This window comes from Ciconia boyciana, chromosome 4 (genome assembly GCF_034638445.1).
Source record: "Ciconia boyciana chromosome 4, ASM3463844v1, whole genome shotgun sequence".
Taxonomy (NCBI): domain Eukaryota; kingdom Metazoa; phylum Chordata; class Aves; order Ciconiiformes; family Ciconiidae; genus Ciconia; species Ciconia boyciana.
Genome location: NC_132937.1, coordinates 82,767,160 through 82,783,513, shown reverse-complemented (window position 1 = coordinate 82,783,513; position 16,354 = coordinate 82,767,160). Strand labels below are relative to the sequence as shown.

The window sequence follows — 16,354 nt, the reverse complement described above, 5'->3', positions numbered from 1 at the left end:
ACCAGTCCTCTTATGCAAAACTGAAAAATTTGTCCTTGTTTCTTGGATTATTTTGCATCTGCCGCAAAATATTTTTTTTTGGGGGGGGAAGAATGGTGTTGCTTCAGAGGATTTGCATGGTCCTTTTACAGTGCTTCCAAGGTAGTTGTTTACCTGACTGAAGTCAGAATGATAAGTACCTAAGAAATGGGAGAATAAAACATTCTTAGATGAATCAACTAACAGCTGAAAGTATGACGAATCTTGAGGTGTGCTGGAAGTGGTAGAAAGGAAAGAGCAGATAATGCCAAGCTGTATTTTTTAATGTTAAAAGAGTTAGACTAGAAAATTAGGCTGCATTAGACTTGCAAAAGTTAGACTGAAATTCCCCATGTATATCAAGTGTATTACGTTGTTGTGAACAAAATGAGTTACTGATGAATGAGTTTTCATTATGTTGAGGTTACATTTAGAGAACACCTAAGAAATGTAACATGATATAGTAATGATCAATTTCAGTACAGGTTATTGATAGCTGGAGAGAGAAATTGTGTCAGGAGAAATTTTTGGAAATGTTTTGTTTTGTTTTTTTTTTTCCAAGCTCCTGTCATGGGTATGTAGCATCTGTGGAAGTCCTACGTACTGAATATTTCAGTGCTCTCATTTTGTCTTTAGTTTTGACTGAGATGCTAATGATTTTGCCTTTTTTTCCTGCACCTGAAATCAGAAAATGATGAAATAATATTCTTAAGTCAAAATCAGATTGGTTATGTTTGAGTTATGCAATGAACCTTTTAAATCTGTGTTTATTTTAGATTTTGTATATGAAAGTATTTTTCTTTTCAGGCTCAAATTAGCAATAAAAGGAAACAACCATCAAAGCGGTGTGATACCAATATTGTAAGCATCTATTTGTACGAAAAAGCTATAGACCAATTTGTAATAAACTGTTGGAATAGCAACTACTTTTTTGGGTCGCATGAAGTATTTGAATTTCTCTCATTGGACTAAATTGAAAATAATTAAATACTTAATTATTAAAGAGTGGATTTATTTTTCATTAAGTAAACAATGAATCTTACTAAATCATGTATAAATTTAGAGATATTTTCCAATTTAAATTCTATCCCAAGAGTTTTTTGAGGTTAGAAATTGCTGTCCTAAATTTTCAAGGGCTCTTCAGTTGTGAACCTTTTTGCTGTGGATTTGAAATTTCACAGGTGTCCTCTGTTGCATGGAGACATGTATACAAAAATGAATGAAAATGATGCAGTCATCTTAGAGCTAGGCTAGAAAGAACAGCTTAATCTTTCTATCAGGCATACAAACAATACCAGAAATAGTTGATTAGATATTTGAATTATGTATTGGTTACCTCACAGCGCAGCTCTCATTCTGAACTTGATTTCAGATTTGTAGTATGAATTGCAGTTTTTCTACTGTTAAATACTTCTAAAGGAGTTTTGCTGAATAAAATTCCATGTTACTCTATCTGTGGTCAATGTATTTGTAACATTCAAATGAATATTGGAAATCGAACGTGACTGTTCTCCATCTGAAATAAGGGCTACTTAGTAGGTGAATTATTCCATAAAAACTATGTGTAATGTTAGAGGAAGGCTCTTGGAAATCTTGGCTGAGGCATTAGAAACTTTTTCTGCACTCTTCTGGGAGGTATGAGGAGAAGCTTTGCTGCTAGATTAATGTCAGTGCCAAAACCTATGAGACCTTGGGAGTAGAATTATGTGAACAAAGAAGCTTGAGGGGTGAGAAAAACTGAAGATGTATGAAAATGGTAGGAACTTGGGTGAATTTTTAAATGGTTCGTGCTTAAACCAGAGGTGTTTCTTTACAGTCTTTCCTTGTCTTTCATGGAATCTTTTCCTCCCTATCTCTTGTGCTACTGTATGCTTTTTCTAAAACTAGAGAAAAATGTTAGTATACTGATACTAGCAGTGATATAGGATCTTGTAATTAAACTCTGAAAGGTAATGCATATGATACCTAAGGGAGCAGTTATGGTTGTATGTTTCATTTAACTTTGTCACTTCTGGACAGTGGAATGGTTTATTTAAGAGTAAATCTCGAACATGAAAAAGGAATGAAGTAGCTAGTAAGTTTTTATTTTAAAGGTGACTTGCACATTTGAATGTGAACATTGCTATGACATATACCTTGTAATATGTAAACTTGCATGTAATTAAAATGGTGCAGCTCAGCTATTTGAGAGATGTATGAAGAAAGAAGGTGCTTAAATGAGTTAGTCTTTTACCCTGCCCTATATAGGGTCCTAGAACGTCTTTATTGCTGCAGAGTTCTTGTTATGTGGTCTCTGGTAGTGTTAATTGGGACATTTCCAACTGAGATTGAGATGTGTAGATATATATCTCTGTAATCTAGGGATGTCTAAAATGTCTTCTAGTTGTCACTTCTTCCTGTGTGCCACTTCTTCCTGTGTGCCAGTGCCTATATTAGAATTTGAATTTCAGCAGCCTCCCACTTTCTGTCAATAATTTTACTTTGACCCTAAAGCAAACTTTGAATGAGATGTTCTTAAGTTAGTGTGGCTGTGCAAGAAATCAGAAATACTTGTGTGATAATAAAACTCAATGGTGCCTCAAAATTGCCAGCCCCCCTGGGGCTTTGAGATTTTCTTCACCAGTAGATGTGAAAGAAATTGTGTTTGAGTGGGTATGTATGATCTTTGGTAGTGGTGCAACCTAAAGAACTGGCAGCTGTTTCCAGGGCACTGGAAAAAGAAGAACTTTAATACAAATATAATTAGAAGATTTGATCAAATTTTTGTGGCCTTGTGTAATTATGCTTTTTTCTTATAGCTCGTGTTGCACTGCTCTATCAGCTTTTGAATACTGAATCAAGGAGGAAAAGATTAAGAGAATTTAAAGGAAAATTTCTCCTATGTAGGTTTAGGTAAAGATTGTTATGCTTCACAGATTTTTTTTTTGTAGCAGCATATGTTTGGTTAATATATAATGTGTTCTTTTGGGTGATGTGTGAACTTGGAACAACAGCAGCAAAGCTGTTGAATGCACTGAGTGTATAATGGAACAGAAGACAGAATAGAGCCTGAATATGTTTTTCTAGCTCACCCATTATTCACCATGTATAGATTATTACAGTGTTTTTCTTCAGTGCCTTTAAACAGGTTTCTTTAAATGTTTAGGCAGATACTCTTGCAAGTATAAAACATTCAGAGATCATAATCTATTTGTTAGAGGAAAAAAATACTGAACTTTTCCCACAGTTAATTCATTTGGAAGTGAGATATTTGCTTAATTTTAATTTCTATATGTCTAGTTCTGTATGTATTCTTAGAGAGGTTTCAGTGTTCTGAGTTATTCACGATTATCCAACTGCACAACATGAATTTAAATAAAAAATAGTTTGAGTATAGTGGTGAATTGAAGGATCACTTTTGTTTACACACCTGTATAGTTCCATTAAAACTCATTCAGTTGCTCTCTGTGTAGAATTTTATGGAGTAGAGAGAGTGCAAAACAAATATTTCAAACAAACTGGATTTTCACAGTTGGAATCTCCTTGTCTATTGAGTAAGAAAGCTTTGTGTGCAAATCATCCATATGTAAAACATATTCTGTAGAGTAAAAATGTCCCTTCAAGGAAATAGTTGTCTATCCTCCCGCTTTAAAATACCACAAAATTGCTCATCTAACCTTCAGACAGTAGAGGTCTTTAGGGAATGGTCTATGTACTCCTTTCCTTGGCTTTGTTGAAGAAGTGTTTAATCACCTATTGCAATTCAGAAAGAACATTACTGAAGTTGTGAGGCCAAGTCCACAAACGCTTGGAAGTGATAATGCATGTAGGTGAATTATAGCATGTTCATTTAATGGAGCAGAGAACTGAACAAACAGTCCTGAGCTGGGAGTAACTACTGTAGTACCAGAGTTAGCAGTTTAGCCACACCAGTGTGTTGGTGAATCCAAGCTAATAAATTTTGCCTTTGACTCCTTACATCAAATGTGGTAAAGCCAGTACTGGGAGAAATAGTTAATTCTCAATGGACCAAACAAATGCGGTTGTCCTACGTGCTTCTTCATTGCAAACTGGGATTTTGTTTCGGGTTGGTATTAGTATAGTCTTATGGCTAAGTTTGTGGTTAATTTGACTGTATGTTGTGTTTTTAAGTCATGTGTTGACACAGACCAGTAGCCTGGCTGTCTTTTGCCATCGATTTTAATTTACGTTTCTAAAACTGAGCCTGAGATTCCTTTTACTGTTCTGCAGGTGTTAGGTGTATGACTGCAGTTAGTCAACTGAAACATGTATCTAGCTATTGTCTTCACTATTCTTGCTTGTCTTCCCCACTCCTCTCCTTGCTTTTCAGCCAGTCTCTCTACAGTGCTTGGGAATGTCTATTAAATTCCATCAAATAAACAAAACCACTGTTAGCTGATGTTAGTTTTGCATCTTGGTTACTCTGCTTCCTTACAGGTGTTCCACTCTCATGTCACCTTTTATTCTCAATCTATGTGGATTGTAGATCTAAATTCCAATTAAGATCTAATTACTTTTCCTTCTATGTAATACCATTTTGACTTTTTTTTCATAGCTTCCTTTGCCTTGTCTTCCTCTTCGTACTTGAGCATAAAAATAATTTTACTCCTATGACATTGCTTTGTTAACTTGGCTTTGGTGGTGTGTTTGCCATTATACTGATACTTAATCATTATTTTTTTGAGCAAGAATGCTTATTTAAACCCTAACAATATTCCCTGATGTCTGGCTGAAGCTTATGGGTCAAGTGTGCTCATTTATATAGGCAGAGATAAAAAATGAATGTTAAACAGAAAATGAAGCTGTGAAATGAGGACAAGGACGGCACATTTTCCAGGCAGATTGCACGTGAGGAGACCATAGCCCATATAACTAGTACATAGCAAGAAAAGGGTTATGCAAATAACTTAGAATGCTTACACTGTATGTGTTATTTTTTCACTTCAGATGATGCATACTTTTGAATGGTTTCTGACTTCGAAGCCCTATGAATTATGTTGAGTCTTTGAGGAAAATCTGCTGTATCTTCCTTAGCAGTCTAGGAAAACTAATCCAATTCCCATTACTTGTAATTTACTTGCATTCTGTATCAGAAGTTTTTGCATGCCCAAGTAATTGCAAGTACTACATATATGTCTATATCTGTATATCTTTCTATCTATCTTTGCCTTTTAGTGCTTTTCCTCTAGAAGGTGAGCATTATTTCTAGACAAAAAGATATTGCCATCAACAGTATAACTGTGTCATAGGTAAGTTCAGTGTAAATAAACAAAACCATGAATGCCTTTTGTATTTCTAAGCTAAATACTTCATAAAATGTTGTACAGGAACTTCAATATGAAGAAAGTCTAAGTGCTCTCCTTATTTCAAATTAGCTGCAGATTATTTTATTAGGAAATGTTGTAAGAGAACACTTGTGTCCTGGAGAAAGTGTGGCAGGAATGCTTGTGTGTCTTCCTTCTGATATGTAGTCTGTGAAAAACGTATAGGGCTTCTGATGTTTGTTTAGCAGGAATCTGATAAAAGGTGCTAATTTCAATTTATATAAAAAAGCATGCCCGTAATGTAACTGGAATATCTGCTGGTTCAACAGCAGAAGAGGGAAGGGCATAAGTTACCATATAATAGATTCATCCATATAATAGATGCATTTTTGGAACCTGAAATTTATGTTGTTAATAATGTATTTGGTTTCATGCATTCTTGCCTTGAATTTCAGTAAAACACTCGATAAAGCATTGCTTAAACATTATGAGAAAATATTTTTCAGGAAGGAATTCAGTAATCAGTTTATTTACTATTTACTCTGAAGTATTTTATTGAGTTTTATTATATTTTTTCTTGCTTTGTGATTTGCTCTCAAAATGCTACTACCATTTACAAAACTAATCTACTTGATAAATATTGAAGCTTATGCTCAAGCTTGTCTTTATACCTTGAATCCGTTGTAACTTATCTTTTCTAGTAGTGCATTCTCAGTTTTTAAAATGACATCTGGCAAACAGCTTGTGGTGGGTCTGTGTATGGACAGAAAAGTTTCAGAAGCAGTGGTTTCTTAAACTGAAAGGTGTGTGGTAGGGTATTTCTCCTGGAAGCGCTTGCTGCTTTAAAAAAAACAGTTACTCACCTATAGTGTTTGGGATTTCACAAATTTGAAAGACATGAGTGCTGCTTTTGTAAATGCACTGTGTGTCTGTGGCCAGGTGCTGCTGGGGGGCTGCAGGGGCCTCTGCGAGGAGAGGCCAGGGCTGCCCTGTGCTGGACACACTGCAGGGCACAGCTGAGCCAGCAGTGAAGATGGTGGTGCCTCCAGGAAAACATATTTAAGAAAGGGTAAAAAAAGCTGCACAGCAGCTGTGAGAGCAGAGTGAGAATATGTGAGAGAAACAACTCTGCAGTCACCAAGTTCTGTGAAGAAGGGGGAGGAGGTGCTCCAGGCACTGGAGCAGAGTCCCCTGCAGCCCATGGAGAAGCCCATGCTGAGGCAGGCTGTCGCCCTGCAGCCCATGGAGAAGACCATGCTGAGGCAGGTGGATATGTCTTGAAGGAAGCTGCCACCCATGACGAGCCCACGCCAGAGCAGGCTCCTGGCAGCAACTGTGGCCTGTGGAGAAGAGCCCATGCAGGAGCAGGTTTTCTGGCAGGATCTGTGACCCATGGGGGACCCACACTGGGGCAGTCTGTTCTTGAAAGACTGTCTCCTGCGGGAGAGACCCCACGCTGGAGCAGGGGAACAGCATGAGGAGGAAGGAGCAGCAGAGAGGAGCAGTTATGGACTGACCACAACCCCCATTCCCTGTCCCCCTGCGCCACCCAGGGGAGGGGAGGAGGTAGAGGAATGGGAAATGAAGGAGTGAAGTTGAGCCTGGGAAGAAGGGGGGTGGGGAAAAGGTGTTTTTAGCTTTGTCTTTGTTTCCTACCATCTTATCCTATTTTAGTTGGCGATAAATTAATCTCGCCGAAGTCAAGTCTGTTTTGCCTGTGACTCTAATTGGTGAGTGATCTCTCTGTCTTGATCTTCACCCATGAGCTTTTTCATCATACTTTCTTCCCACTGTTCTTTTGAGGAGAGGGAGTGAGAGAGCGGCTGGGTGGGCATCTTGCAAAAGATTAAAAAAAAAAAAAGAGCAAAAAGATTTCTAATAAATTAGTTCAGTTTTTGAAACTAAAACTTAAACTGCTGTAACTTCAGTTGCAGAGTGAACACTGGCATTAAAAAATATTGGTAATAGTTTCTTTGGCAGCATTCTGTTCCAAATTGGCTGTTTAAATTAATAAATTAACTTATAAATTGCTTAAAAGAGCATCTGATTTGATATTTGTTTAAGTGTGCAATGTTATATAATAAGACATTTTCAGTGTCTGAGGCTGTGTGTGTATTGAGTAATCAGGAAAAAGTTCTGTTGATGAAGACTAGTATTAGTATAAACTGACTTGAGAAAGTCTTTTTATACTAGTGCCTTTTATACTTTTTTTTGCTAGTGCCATTATATTTTATACTAGTGCTTTTTTATACTAGTGCCATTAGTGCCTAATAAACTGGTATCTAAAATAGTAGACTTAAATTGTAGAAAAAGGTATTTGGGTGTGAAGATAGGATATTTTTAAAATGAAGATTCTAAACATATTGCAAGTCTTTATCTTTGGTAACTCAATACTATTAAGGGGTGGGCTTGGTTATTATTTGGACTTTCTGAATTAAAGATCCTCCTATGATTATAGATGGGTTAAAAAAAAATGTATTGTGCAAATTACTTTCTCACTGGCAAAGCTTCAGTGTCTTGTTAACTACAAGGCTTCATCTGGACAAGCAGGCACACAGAGCAGCTAATACGCTTTGCATAAATACTAAATAATCTGTCCTTGAACTCCCAGCTTGGCCTCTTTAGTACTGTTTTATTGTTACATGAGCTGAAACAATGTGAGATTGGAAGCTTTTTCAGTGGTAATGGACTTTCTTTGGCTCACAACTGCTTTCTTAGAGATCACCATTGCCATAGTGCTGTTACTGAATTTCTGGTGCCCTTTGTGCTCATGTTGTCTGCTTGTTATTCCATGCTCCTCATGCATCATGACTTGCTTCTCAGCACCCTCAGAACCCAGCCTGTTACAGCTATGTTTTCTGCTCAGTTAGCAAGGCTACATGCAGTGCTCAGGTGATAGTTAAATACAAAGACAAAATGGGGAAATCTGAAATAAATGACAACTAGAACTGTTTTCTTCTCCTAAAATGAAGTTGTGATGCATTAGAAGAATACAATTTTAAACTTATTTGGCATGATTAGATACTGTATATGTGTCAACAAGTAAGCTATAGAAAACTTGTAAGCTAAGAATCCTATTAACTCTGCAATCGGATTGGGATTTCTTCAGGTTTGCCTGCATACCCAGTCCCTTCTGTAGTCCTAGTGCTCTGTTGTAGGGCCCGCTGGTATCATTGGTATGAACTATTAGTGCCTTTCTAGCCTTTCACTGTTCCAAGATATGTCTTTCAGCACTTGGTGGTATGAAGATTTTGGTGTGTGGAAAATAGTGCCAGGAAGTTTGGCGTTCCACTGCTACTGAGATTACCAAAGCATTGTGTTAGTAACTGTCTATGCTTTTTTACTCTGTGGTGATGGCAGTAATATGCTGTGCTTAGGTGCGTTGCTTCTATTTGCCATGAAGCCTGTCCATTAGCACTAAAAATTCTAGGATTGCTTACCTTGTTATTTCTCACTGGAGGACCAGTGAGATATGGAACTTAAGTCTTTTTTCTTTGGTACTTCAAATATTTATGCATTCTGCTGCATCAAATGTACTGACCTTCTTTCTAAGTACTAAATGGTGCCCTTGAAGTCCTACCTCAACCCACTCCATTTCTATTTTTCTTATTTCTTCCCTAGCTTTTGTAGCACAGTGGGTGAGGAAAAATTGCTTACTGCTTCCCATTGAGTCTATTCCTCTGAGACGTATGGTTTGGAAAGTGACTTCAGGTATCTAGTGGTGGTACTTGAACCTGCAAGATTATGTTGTAGCCAAATGTGCTTGTATTTTTCTCTTGGATGCCTCTGTCTATACCATGCCACACCACTGCATTCATTACTCACTGCTGAAGTCCTTTTCCCTTGCATTAAGCAAGTCTACTTGGACTGGAATCTGCATTTGCGTTTTTTGATTGTTCTCAGAACAAGTGTTCATTCTCCCTTTCATAGTAAGGTGATCATGTTTCTTCGTGAAACAAATTTCCATGTGCTTCATTGTTAAGGTAAGGTTAGTCAGCTGTTAGTTAGTGATTTCTAAATATCTTCTAGTTATGACCATGCTATGAGTATCCATGATTCAGCAGATGCAATTATTTGGGTGATTGTTCATATTCTTTAGTATCTTTTCTCTAGTGGCTCTTTGATTTTTTAAAATGCTGTAATAAGCTATGATTTGAGTAATAATTTTACTTTGTGAGAAATGGGTTTAAGAAATGAAAGTGTTTTCAGTTCAAAGCGTTTAAAATAAGCTCCTGATGACTATCTTAAAAACAGGCTGTAGCACACGAAATACATTATTTTTTTGGAGGATGTTTTCTTTTACGGCAGTGTATTCCCAACATTGAAGCAAATGTAGCAAAATAATTTTTAATAGATACTTAACTCACCCTGAAATTTTGGCTGTGTAGTACCAACTGTCTTCTGAACTCTGTTTTTTTTAAACCACTGTTGTTAAATAGAAAACAATATCCACTATTCTTATGGGCGAGACAAAAATGCTTTCTTGGGATTCTTTATTGCAGTGGTAAGCTAACACTATGTTTTTGCTGAAATCCATGTTGGAATTAGTATCTGGGTAATGATGCTAAATGGTGGACAAGGGGAGTGGGGAAGCAAATTTATGATGTAATTAAATGGCACAGGGGAGAATAAGTAAATACATTTTGTTTTCAGAGTCTAGGAGTTACTGAAAGAACTAAAGTGTCCTTGCCATGAGTTTATAAATTGTGCATCTCAAATTATAATTCAGAAAAGATAATGGAATCATTTTAAGTTAGAATATCTTTCTATAACTTCAATAACTGTGCAGCTTGAGCATTTCCTTAGATCAACAGATACTACTGGGGGAGGAAAAAAAAAGAAATAAAATGCTTTCTTTGCAGAGCTGGCATAAGATGCAGTGAGTGTCTGAATGTTGATTTTAAGTGTGTCTACCTAGTCAGGAAGTAGTTTTATAGTTGTTTGATTTTTTTTTTTTAAAATATCTGTTGCATTAAGCCGTGAGATTTTTTTTAGCTCACTTCAGTCACACCCATATCTCTTGCCATTACATGCTAGCATTAGAGGCTTTAACCTTACAGTAGTGCTTTCATAGAGGATCTGTAAAGCAAATATAACTAGTTACAACTTAATTGTATGACTAGTTGAAGGGAGAGGTAATTTTGTACAAGAATCTTATCGTATTGAATAACTTTGTTTTTCTTTAACAGAATTCCTGTAAATAGTAGTAAATATTACTGGTGGTGTGGATTCTGGAGATATATTTTTACTACAGATACTACCAAGGCTTTGTGAATGGGATGAACACGCTGCTGTTGACTGCTTACTGACAGTAACCAGCTGGGCACTTCATCAGTGATGTTTTCATTCTCACATTGTACAATTGGAGTTTGCTTATACTAATTTTTAAAAAGAGGAAGAAATCAAAGTGGAGTACCGTAAACTTGACATGGATGATAGAAAGAAAGACAAGGAGAAGCCAGATGAAAGAATGGCCCGGCCTAGTGGGAGGTCAGGCCATAATCCACGTGGAACTGGTTCTTCAAATTCTGGAGTGTTAATGGTTGGACCTAACTTCAGAGTTGGCAAAAAAATTGGATGTGGTAATTTTGGAGAACTACGGTTAGGTAAGATCCTTTTTTTTCTTTATTTCAGTTTACATTATTCAAGGCCATTGTATGCAGTCTAGGCATGAAAATGTCTACATGAACACACCATACAGCTCTTCAAACTACTTTCAAGCTTCAGACAGGTTAAACTTGCCTTGCACATCTTTTGTGGCTTGACCCTGGCTAGTGCAAGCTCTATCACACATTAAGAATCTCTGTAGCAGGAGACTTTCAGGGACTAAAAATGTTTTGTAACTGTGCAGTGCTATCCTAAATTCAGTCAGTTGTCTCCTTCCGAGATGCTGGAAGTTACTTCATGGTTATTGTATTTTGATACCTTTCCTGGCTTCCTGAAGTGGTTTATTCAGAAAAATTTGAGGCTAAGTGTATGTGAAACACATCCTCTTCCTCTAGGTCTGGCTTATAGTACTGTGGTTTTGGAGATCTCTTGGCAGCAGTGTAGCAGGCACTACTGTGTTTGTAATAGCAGTAAACTCTTGGATTCCTTGATTTCCTTTCCATCAGCAGGAAGAATCTATCTGTAGAAAGAATCTGGGAGATGGATAATTCAGTCACTTAGTTCTCTGCTGAACAGATGGATGAAAATCAAACGGTGAAGAAGGGACAGATGGAGAAGGACCTGTGGAATTTTGAATTTCCAGCTTTGCTGCCCAAATTTGACCATTTATTAAAATAGACACTAAATGATGAGTGTGTGCTTTTGGAAGAGTATATATTTTGTTTTGGGGACTTAAATTTCCATGATGACAGCTTTATTAGCCAGAGTTTTCAAGATCTGGGAATTCTGTGTGTTAACAAGTATAACTTGACACTTAATGGTAAGAATTTATTCCAGTATTCCTGGAAGGCTTGAGTTAATGCACTGCTTCAAGGTTTAAAGAGGAATGGGTTCAAAAGTAGGGTATTTGAGAGTAAGATGGGCTATGTAGGTGTTGTGTTTCTGTTGATCTTCTGCCTCTGGTAGAACTACTACTCATTGTCCTTCAGATAAGGTTTTTAATATAGTGCTTGCATAAAATAGAATATGTTCATATATGCATGTTTAGAATATGTTCATATATGCATGTTTAGAATATGTTCATATATGCATGTTTAGAATATGTTCATATATGCATGTTTAGAATATGTTCATATATGCATGTTTAGAATATGTTCATATATGCATGTTTAGAATATGTTCATATATGCATGTTTAGAATATAGTGCTTTCTGGCAGTCTTATATCTAGTCTGAGTCAGAATGTAAACAAGTTTAGCATATTAATACTGTAGAGGGATGGAAGATAACATTGCTGGAGCTCTGATTGAGGATACTGAATTTAACGTAGTCTCAATAAGAGGTGCTCTTGTTATTCCTATTAATAGTTAAGCAAGATGGATATGTTTTTACCTTTACAGTGTTACATACATGCCTCTGCAGTTCACAAGTCAAGCTGAAACTCTGTCTTCAACTCGTCCTAAACTGGCTTTGAATGATAATTTTTTTTAAACCTTTTCATGAACTAAATCAAACTAGTATAATTAATGTCACATTTACTACTGAAGGCAACTGTAAACTAATAAAGTTAAATTTTTTCCCGTCTGTTATCTTGGAGTGGTCACAACGTACAGAGTTGATTATCTATTTCAGATCAATATCAGATTAAGTCATTCGCTTGCAGCAGATACAGAGTGAAATCTATTTCATTCTAAATAAAATATTAAAGTAGCTTAAGTCTTCAAGTCTGATAGTACTGAAATAAAATAGGACAAACAAGTAAAAGAAATAGGAGGAAGATAAGTGTGGTGTACTGTCCTGCAACAGCCACCAGCACAAGTGCAGTCTTTCTGTTTTTAACGTCTGCTGTTTTTACATATATAGTAGATATTTCAAATCCTTATTTCTTGTTATTTGTGGGGTAAGATGTTTTAAATGTAAGTTACTGAAAGCAGGAGGTAAGATTGGTATTACAGATTGTGATTTAAATTTGTTATTTTTGCATTTACATTACTACAGTAGCAAGTAATTTAAAGTGGGCATCCCTCCTACAAAGATGTACGCAAGCACTTAATTTGTTCTATGTACTTCTGCAAACTAGAACATATTTTGAGCATGTGTCTTAGGCTTGAATCTTAAAGACTTAAAGGAGGAATAAAGTTGTTAGAGTAGTGAAGTTGTGCTTTGGGAGATAAAAATTGAGTTATAAATCAGTAGCCATTGTAGTTCTTCCACCTGAGAAGAAAGGAATGGCCAGACTTCCATAGTGGCTTGTGGATCAAATGGTAAATTTGCCATATGTAGCAAATGAGTGTCTGTGATGTGCAACCATTAACTTGCAAAGGGCTAAATTGTTTTGAGCCTTAATCTTAAGGCTCTTCTGAGTTAAGATAAACTGATAGGGTGGTGAAAGAAAGCTTGTTGCTGCTGCGTGTGATGCATTACACAATACCTGTTCTGTGCTTAGAGACAGATCAACAGTGGTGTCAAATCTGCTATCTTCCATATTTTAGAGACAATTGTCTTGAATCACCACGTGGAAAGTTACAATGACCCTTCTGATTTTTTTCTTCAGAATGATAAGCCTGTCATTACCGCATTTGGCTGCTGGAAACCAATACCCAGTCACTTAGCTGTAACTGGATTTGTTAGCTACTCTAGTAGCTGATTTATATATATTATAGACTGAACGAGCAGGGCCCCTGCAAGAGTTTCTTTTAACATTTTCTAGATTGTAATAGCATGCAAAGACACAGAAACAACTTCAAACAAAGTATACTTTTTGTCAAAAATGTAACTCAAATGATCATAAGATAAGAATTAAGATGTCTGGATTTCCACTCTAGTCCCTGGGTAGGTCTTGGAATTATCCATTCTTTTGGTGGTCAGATTAGGGCGTGCTGCCCATACGGATTCTGTGTTTATTATTGTACAGACTTCAAGTAACTTGCTTTTTGTAAAGTTGATCCCTTAGCAAACATGTGATTTTAATACATCTTTTTTTCAGCTTTGCAAGAGTACTCTATTTTTAAAAATAAGGATTAGAGCTGAGATCGTAGTCTTTGATCTGTAATGTAATGTAACTGTCTTCACAGGGAACCTTTTTGTCTTGATCCATGTCTTTTACCTGTTTGATTTCTTTAACAAAACTGACCTAAACATGGGAAATTCAGACCTGCATGATACTACAAAGAAATAAGTAGGATTGTCATTAAAAATAATACACACTAAACTCATCTGAAGACTGTAGAGAAACAACAAGTGTCGGAGGCGACAACTTATTTTTTCCTTTATCCGCTATTTTTTAATTTTACACCTATAAAGCTTGTTTAATATTTTAGTCATTGCATAGAATTTGAAGTAATGCTTGTTGAAATATGCTTATCCAGTTATAGAATCATTTTTAAAGCAGCAGATGCATTTTTCAAATGGTGTAAGCATTTAACTCAGTAATATTCTTGCCCTGTTCATCCTAACTTCAAGCTTAGTAAATTACAGAGTTGAGGAAGAAAATTAAGAGTTTTTTTCTTTAAGAATTAAGTCCTACTTAATTCTAACTGTAATTAGTGTCTGGTGTTCCAAAACCATCTGATAATTTTAAAATAAATTTTAAATACTTTTCAGCAATAAATATGAAAATGTAGAATATCACATTCCACTTATAGTAACTTACCAATTTTCAAGCTTTTCTAGTGTATAAACATTTTGCAAACTTGGTGAAATAGATGAAACTGTCTCTCAGTGAAACTGCCCCTTCTTAGACTGTTCAAGAACAAAGTTGTCTTTAAAGTACGGTATCAGACTAATAAAGACACATTTTTTTAAGTCACTACCAGAACACCTAGCACCTTAGATCGAAAATGTTTCAAAGACTTTCTTGAGGTTTAAATGGCATTTTAGTTGAACAGGAAGGGCAATGTCTCACACTTTTGTTTTTGTTCTTTTTTTCAAGGAAAAAATTTATACACAAATGAATATATGGCAATTAAGCTGGTAAGTTAATTTTTTTTTTTAAGGATTTGGGATGAGAAACTAATCAGAATTTTCCTTTCATATATAATGGTTTGATTTCCTTAATTGAAATCCTTAAGTCTTGTATGTTTTCAACTGACTAGATAAAAGTAGTTAGTGATAGTCATAATTATATGCTTTGGCCATATTGAATAAAACCAGTGTTAATTGTTGTCACTATTCTCAGAGCTAAATCTGTTTGTGAAGTCGATGATGATTGACTGCTGCTTCAAGGATGCACTCAGCAGTCTTCATAGTAGATTCCTTTTTTATGCAACAAGTAGAGGAACACCAAATTTAATGTGAATCTGACATCAGGTGACTACAGAGAAGCTCTGGAAATTCTGGAGACTGCTTGTAGTTTAACACTCTTATTCCTGCCCCAGACTGGTTTTGATCTGTAATCATTGGAATTGGTACATCTGTTTTGGTAGACATGTTTTATTTGCAATGATGTGTAAAATGTTTCCTTCACTTAGAAACATGGTAGATTTGGATATTTTGTTAATAGGACATTATTCTGCTTTTTCTGAATCTTTCATCAGAACTACTCAGTTTATTTCATGTTTTGCTTCTGGACACTTTTAACCTCTTGGTAAACCACTGTTTTTGTAACCAAAGTGTTTCAAGATGAAATTCAGTTGTTTACTTTTTGTTATTGAAGGAATTTTAGGACTCCCATTAATTTCTTGTTGCTGCAGTAGGACATAGTGTGGTGGATTTCTGGTTCCAGAAAGTGAGAGGTAAACTGTGGAAGAAGAAATACGTGGCTTTAGATGGGGAATCTAAAAGGCATTACATATGTATATAATAAACTCCTGAAAAATATTTGTATGGCTATTCTTGCTTGCAAAATATTTACTTCAGAAGTAGTTACAGATTTAAAAACATCCAAGTTGTGGTTTGAAGGAGCAACATTGGATGTAGTTTTGAGGGTTATCGTGTATGCGTTATACCAACTTTAAATTCATTTTGTTTTAAAATATCTTGAACTTATTCTGTATGTCTGGTAAAACTTGAAAATGGTCTGAGAATTCCTGTAATTAAAGGTTGTTTACTATAAATGACATTTGGAAATAGTTTGCAAGATAGTGATTTTTTTCTTTTAAGCACTAATTACTTGATGATGTAGAGCATGAGAACTTTTTAATCTGATCAGTGGGTTTTGGTAAAACCATTTCAATCATATATGTAAATTAATAAACGCAGCTACTCTTTCAGCCCATTTTCACTTTCAAAGATACTGTTCGGTGGCAACTTTTATTTTGTTTCCAAATTACTCAGTCTTACAGCTGTTCATTTACAGCTGTGCAAAAAGCTTGAAGTGTCATTGCTGGATAACTTGAAGTCACTACAGAACCAGTGTAGTAAAGTGTCTGTAATTTACTACTAGTGCTTAAAGAACTCTGAATAGGTAGTTAACTTTTCGAGTTGCCCTCTTACATTAGTGGTATGAAAAACTATAGTGTCTGCAAT

The 16,354-nt window shown here is 35.9% G+C and overlaps 1 protein-coding gene across 4 annotated transcripts in view; it reads left to right on the top strand.

Moving 5' to 3' along the window:
* The window catches only part of CSNK1G3 (casein kinase 1 gamma 3), a 117,630-nt gene that overhangs the window by 10,092 nt on the left and 91,184 nt on the right, over nucleotides 1–16,354 (top strand). For all 4 annotated transcript variants that reach the window (XM_072860397.1, XM_072860396.1, XM_072860398.1 and 1 more), the window contains exons 2-3: nucleotides 10,472–10,888; nucleotides 14,820–14,860. In XM_072860397.1, coding sequence (XP_072716498.1) covers nucleotides 10,711–10,888; nucleotides 14,820–14,860 — 219 coding nt within the window. In that variant the 5' untranslated portion in view covers nucleotides 10,472–10,710. The remainder of the gene's footprint in view (nucleotides 1–10,471; nucleotides 10,889–14,819; nucleotides 14,861–16,354) is intronic.